The following is a 15,763-nucleotide window of genomic DNA, read 5'->3' as shown; positions in this document are numbered from 1 at the left end:
AGGAGTCCAAGACAAGAAGGCCCTGTGACTCTAGATTCTCACTCGGGTCAGTGATAAAAGCAGCCTATTCAGAATTCCTGTTTACCTGGATGGGGCCTAGACCAACCACCCCAGTGTGTCTGATCGGTGTGGGCAGGCCCCAGGGCTATAGCAACAGTACTTTGAGATTCTGAATAGACATTACTGAAGCTTGGGTGATCCCGCTTACTAGATGGTGCCCCTACTGGCTCACGGTCTGCCAATGAAACTCCCCTCTGATTTGTACCAGCACCTCTGACAGGCCATAGAGAAAGGGGACTCCAAATGCAAGCAGCTGGCACATGAAAAAGGAGTCCAAAGGGTTTTGGGTCACTTGATGCCCAATCGAAGAAATGTTGCTTTGGAGGTGCTGGCTCATCCCCTTGGCCTTGTCACAGAGGCCAAGAGAGTGACGCGCCACCCAGCCAAACAAGGAAGTGAGGCTACCTGGGGTTCTCTCAGCAGGGCTGGCAACGGCGCTGGCCCGTCCATTTGTGTCCACAGTGGGGCCATCCTGCAGGGGTTCTCTGGCCTCCTAGGAAAGTCCGCAAGAAAAAGAAGAGTGACTGACTGAAGCACTCAAATCTCAGGAGGCGGTGACACCTGCCTGGCTGGTTTACTGCGCTCACCTGTCAATCCAGGCTGTATGTCTCACAGTATTAAAAAAAAAACAGGACATATTTCATGTACAAATCACCAAGAGTCAAAATCTAGGTCTACCTTGGAATACCTTTCCTTTCCCCACAAGTCCCACTACAGTCAACAAAAACCTCTCAAGGATGTGTTAGCCTGCATGCTGACGAGGTAATATCATGTAGCAAAGGGAATACCTGGTTTATCTTGATAAAGACAGGTGGAGAAGCTAGTTACTCTCATTTAAAAAAAAAAAAGAAGGAAAAAAGGTACTTAGTAAAGTAATTCACAGAAATAAAGAAAGTGCAGTTATTTACAGCCTCGTTCCTTTTCAGGGTGTCCGTCTCTCAGAAAGATGTTTATTTACAATGACAAAAGTCTTTTATATGAGTGAGCAGGAAGGAGGGTCTAATATAGTCTCTCAAATCCAACTCTGGTGGTGTGTGGAACATTACCTTAGTGAAATGCAACATTAGATTATACTTGAAGAGTTGGTTTCCTTCCCAAATGGACTGCGACCATCTCTCAGGCCATTCCCACCCAAAGGAAAGGCAATTTAGTGGCCTTTCAGCAGGCCCTGCTGGCCACACCTTCACCTGTCACTGTGCAGAAATGTGCCTGCTGCTTCTCCCCCACTTACAGATAGATTACCATTACCTTTCCAGACAGAGGAGCCACTGCCGGTCTCTTCCTCTGTGCGGAGCCGGAGAGTCGATAACAGTAGTGTGGTTTGCAGTAGAATTTACCTGTGCAGAAGAGGCAGGAGAAAAGAAGTGAGCAAGACTCTTAATTCTGAACTTGACTCCCTCGTCTTAGCACACTCCTATCTCTCTCCTCTAGCCACAGGGTGCTGTCACCACTGCCCAGGGTTCTTGTCCAAGGAGGCCAAGCCCTCCCTATAAACTTTGATTTCAGCCCTCCTCTCCCTTTTGCCCGAAGGGGGAGGGGGTTTCTTTTGGATATGTGAAGGCCATTGAGCGATCACCCAATCAGCGCCCAGAGCAAAGACGTGAAGCCTGCATGGCAGGGCCAGCAAACAAAGTGGCAGTGTGTGTAGAACAAAGATGTGGTCACATGGAAAGCTGGGAGTAACATCTCTGGGGAAACCAGAATGAACATAAGCGCAGGGTGGAGGCGTGAAGACTGCAGGGGGTGGGGCGGCATTGAGCACTGGCTTTGACAGGACCCCCTCTGCTGCTCCCCTCTCCCACAACTATCCACAAGCCAGCCTTATGACCCCTTAGTGGGTGGGATCAGCATTAAAAACCAATACAAAATGAAACCAAACAATCCTGCAATGGACTATGAATAGAATGAAGCACAACAAAATGCATTAAAGTGCACAGTGGCATACTTAGAGTTAAGTATCAGTCCTTACAGCTTTTAGTTGTGTTTATAGGTGTTTACTGGGTCCTAAACATTTTCTTTTGCAGGTGTGGCCCAAAATTTGAAAAACAGATCCTGGCTTTTCCCATGACACCGGTAGTGGGAGTCAGTCACAAAAGGTCATTTTTTTTTTTTTTAAACCTTCCCTTACTCCCACTTTAAAAGAGCCAAGGCTTTTGAAAATTAAAGGACAGACCATACTATAGAAACTGTTGAAACAGGAGTAATCCCACTTATCCTTTTCATTTGCAAAGGGTACTCCTCTGACAAAACAAACTTTTCTGCTCTCAAAGTTAACATAAGAGAACCTAACCAGAAAAACAATAAAAAAGAGCAATGAAAACTAAGAGCCAGCTTTTTGAAACAATAAACCAAATGGACAAACCTTTACTATACTATAATATACTATACTATACTTTACTATACTAATTCAGAAAAACAGAAGACTCGAAAAAAAATCAGAAATGAAAGAGGAGACATTATAACTGATACCATAGAAATAGGATCATGAGAAGCTACTATATATAATTATACACCAAAAAGCTGGATAACCTAGAAGAAATGAACAAAGACCGAAAAATATATATCATACCAAGACTGAATCAGGAAGAAAGAGAAAATCTAAACAGACCAATACTGAGCAAGGAGACTGAATCAGTAATCAAAACTCTCCCCAAACAGAAAAGTCCAGGAGCAGATAATGAATTCCACTAAACATTTATTTATTTTAATTTTTTATTAAAAATTTTTTTAAATGTTTATTTTTCAGAGAGAGGAGAGAGTGAGCGAGCATGTGTGCGTGCACCTGAGTCAGGAGGGGCAGAGACAGAAGGAGACACAGAATCCCAACCAGGCTCCAGGCTCTGAGCTATGAGCACAAAGCCTGCCACGGGGCCACTAACCATGAGATCACGACCTGAGCCCAAGTCGGACGCTCAACTGACTGAGCCATCCAGGCAGGCGCCCCACAACCCCCCCCCCCCGCCCAATATTTATAGAAGAATTAACAGCAATCCTTCTCAAACTATTCCAAAAAACTAAACAGGAGGAAATACCCCCCAAATTATTTTATGAGGCTAGCATTACTCTGATCCCAAAGCCAGATAAGTATACTACAAGAAAATTACAGACCAATAACCCTGATGAATACAAATGCAAAATTCTCAACACAATATTTGCAAACCCAATTCAACAAAACAACAAAGTGGGATTTATCCCTGGGATGCAAGGATGGTTCAACATACACAACTCAATAAATGTGATACACCACACAAAGTGAAAGATAAAAATCATATGATCTCAATAGATGCAGAAAAAGCATTTGACAAAATATAACACCCTTTAATGATAAAAACATCAACAAATTGGGTATAGAAGGAACATACTTCAATACAAGAAACATCATATACAACAAAACCACAGTCAATATCATTTCAAAGGTAAAAGGTTGAAAACTTTTTCTCTAAGATGAGGAACACAAGGATGCCCACTCTCACCACTCCTATTCAAGAAAGTACTAGTCCTAGCCAGAGTAATCAGGTAAGAGGAAGAAATAAAAGGCATCCAAATAAGAAAGGAAGAAATAAAAGTGTCTTTGTTTGCAGATGGTGATCTTACATATAGAAAATCCTAGACTAGATTCCACTGCCAGAGCTAATCAACAAATTAAGTAAAATTGCAAGATACAAAATCAACAATACACAGAAAGTAATTGTTTCTTTTTTTTAAAGTTTATTTACTTATTTTGAGAGAGAGAGGGAGAGAGAAAGAGAGTGAGCAGGGGACAGGCAGATAGAGAGGGAGGGAGAGAATCCTAAGCAGGCTCCACACTGTCTGCACAGAGCCTGACACAGGGTTCGATCTCACAACCTGTGAGATCATGACCTGAGCTGAAATCAAGAGACAGGTGCTTAACTGAATGAGCCACGAAGGCACCCTGAAAGCAACTGTTTCTATACATTAACAACAAAACATCTGAAAAAGTAAAGAAAACAATCCCATTCACACTAGCATCAAAAACAACAAAATACTTAGGAATAAATCTAATTAAGGAAGTGAAAGACCAATACACTGAAAACTACGAGACTTTGATAAAAGAAATTTAAGAAGACACAAACAAGGGGAGCCTGAGTGGCTCAGTCAAGCGTCCAACTCTTGGTTCCAGCTCAGGTCATGATCTCGTGGTTCGTGAGTTTGAGCGTCGTGTTAGGCTCCGCACTGACCGCACAGAGCCTGCTTTGGATTCTCTCTCTCTCCCTCTCTCTGCCCCTCCCCTGCTCTTGCTCTTGTTCTCTACATAAAGAAATAGATAAATAAAAGACAATAAAAAAAGACACAAAGGGGAAGATATTAATGAATTAATATTGTTAAAATGTCCATATTACCCAAACCATCTATAGATCCAATGCAATTTCTATCACAATTCCAATGGCATTTTTCACAGAAATAGAAAAAAAAAACCCTATAATTTGAATGGAGCCACAAGAGACACTGAATAGCTAAAGCAATCCCGAGAAAGAAGAACAAAGCCAGAGGCATCATACTTCTTGATTTCAAACTATATCACAAAGCTACAGTAATCAACATAGTATATGGTACTGGCATAAAAACAGACACAGACCAATGGAACAGAATCAAGAACCCAGAAATAAACACCACATATACAGACAACTAATATTTGAGAAGGGAGCCAAGCATACTTGATGGGGAAAGGACAGCTCTTCCCAACAGTGATGGGAAAACTGGATAACCACATGCAGAAGAATGAAATTGACCCGTCTTATATACCACTCACAAAAATGAACTTGCAATGGATTAAAAACTTAAGTGTAAGGCCTCGAACCACAAAACTCCTATATGAAAACAGGGGAAAAACTCCTTGACAGTGGTCTTGGCAGTGATTTCCTAGATATGACAGCAAAAGCACAAGCAACGGAAGCAAAAACTACAGAAGTGAGAGAACATCAAAGCCAAAAGTGCCTGCACAGTAAGAGAAACAATCAACAAAATGAAAAAGCAATACTTCTCCCTACAGAATGGGGAAAATATTTGCAAATCATGTATCTGACAAGGGGTTAATATCCAAATATATAAAGAACTCATACAACTCAACAGCAAAAAAGCTAACAACCTGATTAAAAAATGGGCAGAAGAACTGAAGAGACAGTTTTCCAAAAAAGATATGCAAATGGACAGCAGGTAGATGAAAAGGTGCTCAATATTACTAGTCATTAGGGAAATGCAAATCAAAACCACAGGATATCCCCTCACACCAGTTATAATGCTACCATCAAAAAGAGAAGAATTAAGTGTTGGTAAGGGTACGAGGAAAAAGGAACCCTGATGAATTTCTGGTGGGAATGTAAATTGGCGCAGCTACTTTGGAAAACAGTGTGGCTGTCCCTCAATAAATTAAAAATAGAACTGCCATATGGTCCAAAAATTCCACTCCTGGGTATATATTCAAAGAAACGGAAAATCAGGATATTGTACAGTTTCTGCACTTCCATGTTCACTGCAGCATTACTCACAATAGCCAAGATATGGAAACAACCTTAAATGTCTGTCAATGAATGAATGGATAAAAAAGATGTAGTATATATACACAAGACAGTATTAGTCAGCTATGAGAAAGAAGGAAATCCTGCCATTTGTAATAACTTAGATGGACCTTGAAGGCACTTTGCTAAGTGAAGTAAGTCAGATAGTGAAAGACAAAAACTGTATAATCTCACTTATATGTGGAATCTAAAAAAAGACAAACTCAGGAGATAGCACAATGGTGGTTACCAGCGGTTAAGGGGTGGGGAACATGAGGAGATACTGGTCAAAGAGTACAAACTTTCAGTTACAAGATTAACAAGCTTGGGGAACCTAATGTACAGCATGGCGATTATAGCTAACCATGCTGTATTATATGCTTGAATGCTGCTAAGAGAATGGACCTTAAAAGTTCTTACCACAAAAAAAATTAGTAACTATGTGATAGGATGAAGGAGGTACCTAACACTATGATGATAATCATTTTACAATTTATAAAAGTATAAATCAACACACTGTACACCTTAAACTTATATAATGTTATGCGTCAATTATATCTCAATAAAGCTAAGAAAAAAAGGGGAGGACCTAAAAGTCAAAGGAAATAAAAATGAGATGGACTTCTTTCTTTTTTCCCCTTTACTTGGTGCTCTGATTACATCTTTCTTCTTTTCCTTCAAAGTAACTGATTTCTCTGTACTTTTACCTGTACCCTGCTTCCCAACACGAAATCTTTTAGAAAAACATAGTTTATGGACTTTTATAAGTCAAATAATATTCATATACATAATATGTTTTCTGAAACAGAATTTCCCACTACCTTTTGGCACTTAACCAGAACTCAGAAACACTACATCTATTGTCAGGAACACTGATAGCCAAAGGACCAACAATCTCACTGCTTTTTTCTCTATGAGGGGAGATGAATCATGGGTTGTTTTTTTCAGCTTGGACAATCTGTAATAAACCATTTCACTCTTGTGAATTTTGGCTAAGAGAGAAAATGTAATTAGGAAAAGACAAAACTATTAGTCCTTGGATCGTATACTACTTTTTTGTCTGTTCTGTATTTTAATCTTCTTTATGGAACACTTCCCTCCTCCACGTGATTTTGATGGGCTATCAACCATGAGGCCTAAAATTATCCACCACAAAAATAAATATATGACCTATATAGGCCAATCATAATATCCCCTTTCCTTCTAGCCCACTGCAGGATATAGCATGTGGCTAAGTCAGGCTAACCAGAGCCATTCTTGGGGATTCTCAGGGATAGTGAGGAAGGGCAGCCCTTCTCTGAGACTGCTATCTAGAAAGAAGATATAAATCTAATGCTTCAACTTTAATCTGACTTGAGTTTCTATTACTTGTTACCAAGTCTTATTTTATTACAGTATCAGAAAACTACAGTTATAGGGGTGCCTGGGTGGCTCAGTCGGTTAAGAGTCCAACTTTGCCTCAGGTCATGATCTCGCAGCTCCTGAGTTTGAGCCCTGCGTGGGGCTCTGTGCCGACAGCTAGGAGCCTGGAGCTTGCTTTGGATTCCGTGTCTCCCTCTCTCTCTGCCCCTTCTCAGCTCACATTCTGTCTCTGTCTCAAAAATAAATAAATGTAAGAAAAAAAAAAAGAAAACTACAGTTATAGTTACTTTCACTCCTTTCTTGTATTTTTTCCCCTGCATTAGTTTGCTTTTTTCTACAAAGTAGAATCCTAGATTTTAAAATACAGCTCAATAGGCTAACCTCCAGGGAATCTTCATTGAATTCTGCTACGGTATTCTATTTTAATAAAGAAAAGAGGCGGGCGCCTGGGTGGCGCAGTCGGTTAAGCGTCCGACTTCAGCCAGGTCACGATCTCGCGGTCCGTGAGTTCGAGCCCCGCGTCAGGCTCTGGGCTGATGGCTCGGAGCCTGGAGCCTGTTTCCGATTCTGTGTCTCCCTCTCTCTCTGCCCCTCCCCCGTTCATGCTCTGTCTCTCTCTGTCCCAAAAATATATAAAAAACGTTGAAAAAAATTAAAAAAAAAAAAAAAGAAAAGAGGCTTAGGTTTCAAAACAAGTCCCACAAGCCTAACCAAAAGGTAATTATCAAGAAAATTCCAGAAACTTGTTTTCTCTATAAATGCAGTACAATGTGATAGAAGGAATATGAGCTCTGAAGTCAGATCTCAGTTTAAATACTGTCTCAATGACTCAATAGGCATGTAAACTATTTAGCATTTTGAAACATGTTTCTTCATGTAGAATATGAAGATAATACTCATAGGGTGAGATAAGTAAATGAGAGACCACATTATGTGTTATAGGTGCTCAATTAATGTCTCCTGCCTCAAACTCTTCCCACATTCAACTTGGTGGTACTTTTTGCTTCTTAGATTAATAACAAAAAGAGCTAATTATTTTTAATTATTATTTTATTATTTTTAAATACAATTTATTGTCAAATTTGTTTCCATACAACACCCAGTGCTCATCCCAACAAGTGCCCTCCTCCATGCCCATCACCCACTTTACCTTCTTCCCCACCCCCCGTCAACCCTCAGTTTGTTCTCAGTCCTTAAGAGTCTCTCTTATGGTTTGCCTCCCTCCCTCTCTGTAACTTTTTTCTTCCCCTTTCCCTTTCCCATGGTCTTCTGTTAAGTTTCTAAAGATCCACATACGAGTGAAAACATATGGTATCTGTCTTTCTCTGCCTGACTTATTTCACTTAGCATAATACCCTCCAGTTCCCTCCACATTGCTGCAAATGGCCAGATTTCATTCTCTCATTGCCAAGTAGTATTCCATTGTAAATATAAACCACATCTTCTTTATCCATTTGTCAGTTGATGGACATTTAGTCTCAAAAAGAGCTAATTTTTATGTAACATTTACCACGTGCCAGATATGTATTATAACGTCTATCAATTAATTTAATCCTCAGAACTCAATAAGGTAGATATTATTATCCATCTTTTTCTAGTTGAGGCACAGAAGCGTTAAGCAACCTGCCCAAAGTGTCCCCTACTCAGTAAATCTCACAGAGGACTTGAACCTACTAGTAAGCTTGACTCCAAGACCTATACCTTTAGTCACTACACTATGATGCCTGTCTCAATTAGTGAATACAACCACGCTAATGTTATAAACTACCCACAAATTATGGTTGATTCAGTCAAGCCACTGATTTTAGATGATCTAAATAAATGAAATCTTGATAATTAACTATGGGAAAGACTAGAAAAAGAAACTGGAGGAATCAGATGGCTAAAGGACAAGCTTAAGCCAAAATGGGGCCATGCATTTATTCATTCAATAACTTACTGAGTGCCATTATAGGACAGGTACAAATCTAAACACTGAGAATGTTCCAGTCAAGAAGACAGACTAGTCTCTGCTCGGATGGAGCAGATGATATGTGAATAAGTACCAAGCAGTGATGAGTACTAGAGATCAGGAGGTCTGAAAAATGCCCCTCTGAGGGGAGAATATGTGAGTGAAGAAGTGAATGACAAAAAGCCCACCCTGTAAAGATTAGGGGGAAGTGTATTCCAGGAGAGGAGACAGTGCCAACTGCTAAGGTAAGTAGTGGCCTAATCATGTTTATGAAATGGAAAGAGACCAGTGTGGCAGGAGTATAGTGAGCTAGGGACAGGAAATGCAGGCTGGGGTAGACATGCAAAGCTCTCAGCCCCAGCAGATTCTATTTGTACTACAGCGGACCATAAGAGTACAAATCAGGAGGTTGCAAAAATCCGATTTACATCTTTTAAGATTCCTCGGTTGCTTTGTGGAAGCAGACTATAGGGGGCAATGGTGGAGACAGGGAGATCAGTAGTCCAGGTGGAAGATGCAGAGTGTGGTCAGGGTGGTACTCGCAGAGACGGAGAGCAGTGGACTATTTTAGGCTTGTTGCTACCAATGGAGGCCCTTCACAAAACACCTTAGCCAGTAGGGTGTTTTCTCTCCTTGAGATGACAGGGAATGACCTGATGTACTGTCTGATTTAGAGTCCTTGTCTTAAGAGTTGGCAGCAGTTGAAAATAAGCGAGTATTTGGGAAGAGAAAGATCTTAGTTTTCAGGTAAACTGCATCCTTTTAAAAGAGCTGAAGGGAAGACTAATTAGGGACAAGGGTAAAAAAAGGTGGATGTTTCTCTAAAGTGTAAGATTCTCAGTTCACCTGTGTGGAGCTGACATGGGCCCAGAGTCACTAATCCCAGGAGGCCAACCTGGAAGGGATCCCAGAGGTCATTTAGTGCAAACCAGTACTTACTAGTTGTGTGAACTTGAACAAGCATTTACAACTTCTCTGAATTCACTTTCCTGATGTATATAAAATTGCAATAATAAAACTAGTTCTGTATAGGGTTGTTGTGAAGGCAGAATGACACGGTACATGTTAAAGAGCCCAGCATAGTGTGGGGGTTATTTCTTTCCTCCTACAAATGAGCTATGACTTTCCTGTCTTTTTCTTATCTGAGGGCCTTCAGTTAGATTTCTGAGTCACATGGTAATGTGGATGAACAACAGGCTAAAACTTCAGGAGCCCCAAAATTCCATTCTTTTCTCCAGTTCACTTGTCTTTTGTCGTGGGGCTGAGCTGATGAAAAGTTTATCTGGGTTAGAATTTGGGGAGCTTGTTTGGATCCACTGTCCTCCCCGCCCCAGTGTCAACAACAAAGCACCAACCAGCCTCATCTGTGCCCAGTGTCACAGTCATTTCCACCTGAGCTCCTGTCGTTCTCTTGCCTAGTATGCCATCTCTTCCTCTACTTGGCCATTTCATACTTCTCTCTCAGAGTCTCACCTAAGGTCAGTTAAGTCATTCCTAAAGGCTACTGAGCTTCATTGATTTCTTCTTCCTCTAAACTTCTACAGAGTTAAAATTTGTATGTCGTCTGTTAGCCCTTAATCATATACTCTTCATTGTTGTTGTTGCTCCATGTGCCCTGGTCTTATCATGCCCACCAGGATGTAAGCTCCTTGAGGAACATTTTACATTTCATCTGTATCCTCAAGAGAATGTGGCAAAGACAAGTACACAACAATCTATGGGCAAAAGTATTTGTAAATCAATTAATTGGCTGGACCTTGAGTGATCTTCTTTCTAGCCAGACTTCAGTAAAAGGCTAACTAAAATAACCCCAGCATCAAGGACAGTTAAAAGACACTGGATGGGCTCCATCTGCCAATCCCTACCCTTAGAAATCAGAGGCGTTACAGAAAGAGCAGGTGTGTAGGAATGGTGGAACAGAAAATTTGATACCTAAGAATATACTTTTGTTATTTAGTCAACTGTCTTAACTCTTCCCTGACTGGGTGGTGCTTTTTACTAAAGTTAAGGACCAGCTACCCCATAATGGTTAGAGTTAGCTTTTCTCAGTTCAGTACTTTGGCTGCTTTGTTGCTACTTCTGACAGAGCTGCCTATTTATTATTAGCAGAGCCTGGATGACTAAAGTGACCACTTCCTAATGGTGGTGTCCCTCTCCTATGTGACATCACCTTACCATCTCCTCAGTCAAAAATTACCTACCAATATAATGGACATACCATAGTGTGATTTATAAGACATATATATGTAGTCATTCAGATAACCAAATATATTTCTCATGTATATTCGATCTTCATCCAGTTTCTGACTCAGCTCCAAACCCTTGGAATTCCCCAAGTGTTGACAGAGATAAAAGTATCTTTGGCTGTAACAATTAATGTGACTTTTGGATCCCACCCAAGGGCAGGGGCTGTTGCCAGGAGGACCAACCATGCGATTTGAGGGTTGGACTTCCAGGATACCTCTCAACCCCTCAAGGGAGATGGGCTGGAGACTGAATCAAACAATGGCCAATGACTTGGTCAAACATGACTACACAATGAAGCCTCCATAAAAACCCAAGAGAATGGGGTTCAGAGAATTTCCAAGTTGGCAAACATATAGAGATGTGGGGAAAGTGGTGCCCCTGGAGACGGCATGGAAGCTCTATGCCCTTTCCCTAGACCTTGCCCTATGTATCTCTTCATGTGGCTGTTGATTTGTTATCTTTTACCATATCCTTTAATAAACTGGTATGTAAGTGTTTTCCTGAGTTCTGTGAGCCACTCTAGCAAATGAGAAGAACCTAAGAAGGAGGTCGTTGGAACCCCCAATCTGTAGCTGGCGGTCAGAAGCACAGGTAATAGCTTATGACTAGTGTCTAAAGTAGGGGGCAAGGGACAGTATTACTGGCCTGAGCCCTTAACGTGTGGAATCTGATGCTATCTCTGGGTCGAGTAGTTAGTGTCAGAATTGAGCTGAATTCTTAGACACCCTGCTGATGTTGGAGAATTACTTGGTATTGGGGCAGGGGTAGGGGACTCCACCACCCTGCCCCCACATTGGATTTGGGTCCAGGAATCCAAAAAGAGGGCACATAATGCCACCTCTATGAGGACTTCCATTAATCTAGATCTTTTCATTACTTTTGAATCAGTAAGCCTGCCTTTCAAGACATTCCTTCAGCATTCCATAGGAATGAGTGTAGTAGTCAGTTACTTTAAGGAGTTTTAAACAGTCTTTAGATGGCAGGCATGCCAGCCTGCCTCTGTCTATTGGGCTTTATTAATTGTTTGCATAATTCTCCACCTTCTGCTCCATTAACGTCGTTCTATTTATAAAAGCAACAAACATTACCAAAGGCCAGGGCTTGGACACTGTAGTAAATTAGATTTAGATCCTGTGCTACAAACTCTCAATTCATCAGAGAAACGGTGATGCTAGAGAGAGGTGGGCATAATTCGGTCATCCTCAGGAAGCAAAAGTCTCAGAACCCAAAGGGCGTGAAATCTAGTTTCAATTTGCTGTTATTGACCAGAGGCAAGAAATGTGACTTCCATAGGCCTGTCATTTCCCCTTCTCTAAAGTAAAGACAAAAATACCTTATTCTCTTTGTGTCCCTTTTATCTTAAGATCCCACCCTGAGGTAAGAAAGCAAGTGTCTGTGAAGCCAGGGAAGTGATTTACATTAACACATGCCATTCTCATTACCGTCATTACTGAGTAATGCTGTGCTACAGCTTGGTGACTTTAGGGAAATATTTATAAGAAAGAGTCTTAGAGAAAAAATAAAGAGTAGAGGGAGATGGATGGGAAGGGTTAGGAGAGGCAGAAAAAATGTATATATAAGAATGCAGTAAGAGCCCTAAGGTCAGCTCACGTGGAAAAAAGTGCCCCTAAGCTCAGTTTCTAAGTATGGCCTCAAGTGCAAATAGACTCACCATCCTCGATGTCATAGGCGTAAGCCGAGAGGCGCAGGGTAGTGGCGCAGTACTCGCATTTGAAGCAGCTCCGATGGAAGAACTTGCCCTCAGCACTCAGCCTCTCCATCACATAGACCCGCTTCTGACAGAAGTAGCACGTGTCGCTGCCTCCTAAGTTCTGTGGGAACTCCTTCTTTATCGAGCCCTGTAATGGGGGATGGTGGAAGATCTGTCAGAGCCAACACTTCTTAGACTCACCTCCTGGAGGTGCACGACCCTCTCCATATGTGAAACTAACCCTCACTAAGCAATTTTGTTTTGAGACAGACTACGATGGCTCACTTTATTATTGGCTCTCCCAAAGAACAATGGCACTACTGCAGTGACTGTCACGTGTGCCCTCTATATAGCAATCGGCATTAGCTGGGTTCTGAATCGATGTTAATCAACACCCAAGAGGAATCCCCAGTTGGTTTTACACAATTTTATAACAAACCAAATTATTTTGACAGAATTGTGTTTTGAAGGTAGCATAAAAATACCTACTCAGAGTTCACGTCGTTCTACATGAATGTGGGCCTCCAGGACTCCAGAGCAAACAATCACTTTTACAGATACTAAGTATGTTTTTCCACACAACATTCTAAACAGCCAGTCAGTCCTAGAAATTCAGTTACAAACTTCAGATATCTTTAAAAAAAGTTACCGCATGGCATATATTAGGTATATATGTTACTAAGCTACTTAGAATAAACCAGGTTTATTTACCACAGCTGTGCTATATCTAGACAGACGGTGCCCTTAATATATCTCTTACCAGTTCCTTCTTGTCTAGAAGGGTTTTGGGCTGTTCTTTCCTTTGAAGCTGATTGGCTATCTGCTCAGCCAATGAGCTCACTCCGCCAGTGTACATCTTTATATACTTCTATTGGTTGGAGATTATAAAATGACCAGAATGATGGAAAATGAGAAGGAAAAAAAATAAATAAATTAAGAAGACAGGGGGAAAAAAAATCTTTGAAAGGTATAAAATGAATACAAGGTGCAGCAGCAAACCATGCCAACACAGTGCCCACAAGCAGGGAAACTTGGTGGTCAGAAAAATGGGTGTCAACGTCCACACAGAGGTATCAGCAGAGGTAAGAGTAATGCCTGCAGGAATAATTAAACTCAGTAAGGGAGAACTTAGTCTTCCATGTCTTTTCGGAGCATACAGTTCAGGGAGGTGGGAAGACAGGATGGATACAAATATAGAACAGAGTAAGAAGGGCCTATACCCTAGTGACTCAAATTACCTACAAAGAATTCAAGAGGAATAACTCCCACCCACACGGCACAGGTCCAGATTAACATTATGTTTCAAGTTGGGTCTAGGAGAGGGCTTGGCAAGTTATTTCACCATTTAGAAAAAAAAACTGAGCTTGGGGTGCTAGGGTGGCTCAGTTGGTTAAGCGTCTGACTTCGGCTCAGGTCATGATCTCGTGGTTTGTGGGTTCGAGCCCTGCGTTGGGCTCTGTGCTGACAGCTCAGAGCCTGGAGCCTGCTTTGGATTCTGTCTCCCTCTCTCTCTCTGCCCCTCCACCACTTGCACTCTGCCTCTCTCTCTCTCAAAAACAAATAAACATAAAAGAAAGAAAGAAAGAAAGAAAGAAAGAAAGAAAGAAAGAAAGAAAGAAAGAAAGAAAGAAAGAAAGAAAGAAAGAAAGAAAAAGAAACAAACTAAGCTCACACTTGCAAGGCTGATTCTCCACTTGGGTAAAAGATGCCAACAGCCTAGTATTACTCGTGATGATCACCTTCCTCCTATTAATGCTTCACTCATAACCCCCGTCATATGCATCAAATATTTCTGAGCTTTATCTGGAAGAATCCTTCTCAGCCCATTCTCCCTGTTAATATTTATCTGTTCTACCCAGGCACTAAGGCCAAAGTGTTCTAGACTGGGCAGGGCATCTTAAACACAGCTGCAGGAGGCTAACACCTGGAGCCATGCAGACAAGTTGCTTAGTTTAGTCTTGGGAAGTCAGGAAGTCAGGAAGTCTTGGGAAGTTTCTAGTCCAAGAGGGATTATTTTTTCATAGGTTGGAAAAAGAAAAGAAAAAAAAAAAAAACCCAACCAATTCAATCCTCTTTCTAGCAATGTTGAAGAAGTAACAAGCAAAACTACAAAATTTCAATTGTAAGCCTTCCTGCTAGGCAGCCTAGCTTTGAGCCTGTCCCAAGGACTGAGGTCAAAGTCTTGCTGACAGTCCTTTAGAGACTCCCAAGGTCACCCTTCCATGTGGAGATGGCCAGGACACCTAGTGTGCATGACTCTCCTCTCATAAACTGTGTGGAATAAGAGAACTGCCTAATGAGTTTGGGGAGCCCTGTAATTCTGACTGAGAAAAACACTCCAGGAGCAGTTGTCTTGGGGATGTCCACAACCCTGTCAGGAAGTGGTTTGAATGGACAACACACAAAGCCAGGTGTGAGAGAATCACTGGCCTGAGCAATGGCATGCCCTGGGCTGAGAAGGGACAAACAAGAGAAGTGCTCCAGGGGTGGGGGGACAGGGGGAACTAGCTCTATGTGAACACGAGAATAACAGAAGCACAGATGAGCAAACAATTCTCCAAGGTTCAGTTGGAACTGAGGAGTCAATTCTATTTTTCAATTTAAAGTAAGGAGATTTCCAAGGATTGGTGCCATTTGTTCATTAACTCCACAGCTTATACCCATTAATGGTTGAGAAAAACAAGTGGCTCTAAGATCTAAACCTTCTTTAGATTAGAGCTGTTAGGGAAACTTACTCCTGGAACAGACTGACACCAGGCAGAGCTGAGCAGGTCACTTAACAGCTGACACCGAGGGTGCAGAAAGTAAGTGAGGGTGTAGGCCAGATGCCACCCCTGAGGCTGGGACACTGAGCAAGCTCTGGATCCTCACTGCTTGGCCAGGACCCTTCCCTCCCACCAGAAACTGGCATCCTCA

General features: G+C 41.6%; 1 protein-coding gene across 27 annotated transcripts in view; it reads right to left on the bottom strand.

The window, feature by feature from the left end:
- Positions 1-15,763, bottom strand: part of MICAL3 (microtubule associated monooxygenase, calponin and LIM domain containing 3) — a 228,687-nt gene that overhangs the window by 77,323 nt on the left and 135,601 nt on the right. For 21 of the 27 annotated variants that reach the window (XM_019834211.3, XM_023256562.2, XM_045061125.1 and 18 more), the window contains 4 exons: positions 13,608-13,715; positions 12,809-12,995; positions 1,309-1,397; positions 466-553 (listed from right to left, as the gene is read on the bottom strand). In XM_019834211.3, the coding sequence (XP_019689770.3) occupies positions 466-553; positions 1,309-1,397; positions 12,809-12,995; positions 13,608-13,715 (472 nt within the window). Of the gene's footprint in view, positions 1-465; positions 554-1,308; positions 1,398-12,808; positions 12,996-13,430; positions 13,452-13,607; positions 13,716-15,763 lie in introns of those variants that run through there. The other 6 variants (XM_023256574.2, XM_023256572.2, XM_023256575.2 and 3 more) reach the window with 2 other exon arrangements.

Source organism: Felis catus, chromosome B4, assembly GCF_018350175.1.
Source record: "Felis catus isolate Fca126 chromosome B4, F.catus_Fca126_mat1.0, whole genome shotgun sequence".
Lineage (NCBI taxonomy): Eukaryota > Metazoa > Chordata > Mammalia > Carnivora > Felidae > Felis > Felis catus.
This window is presented reverse-complemented; position numbering and strand designations above follow the sequence as displayed.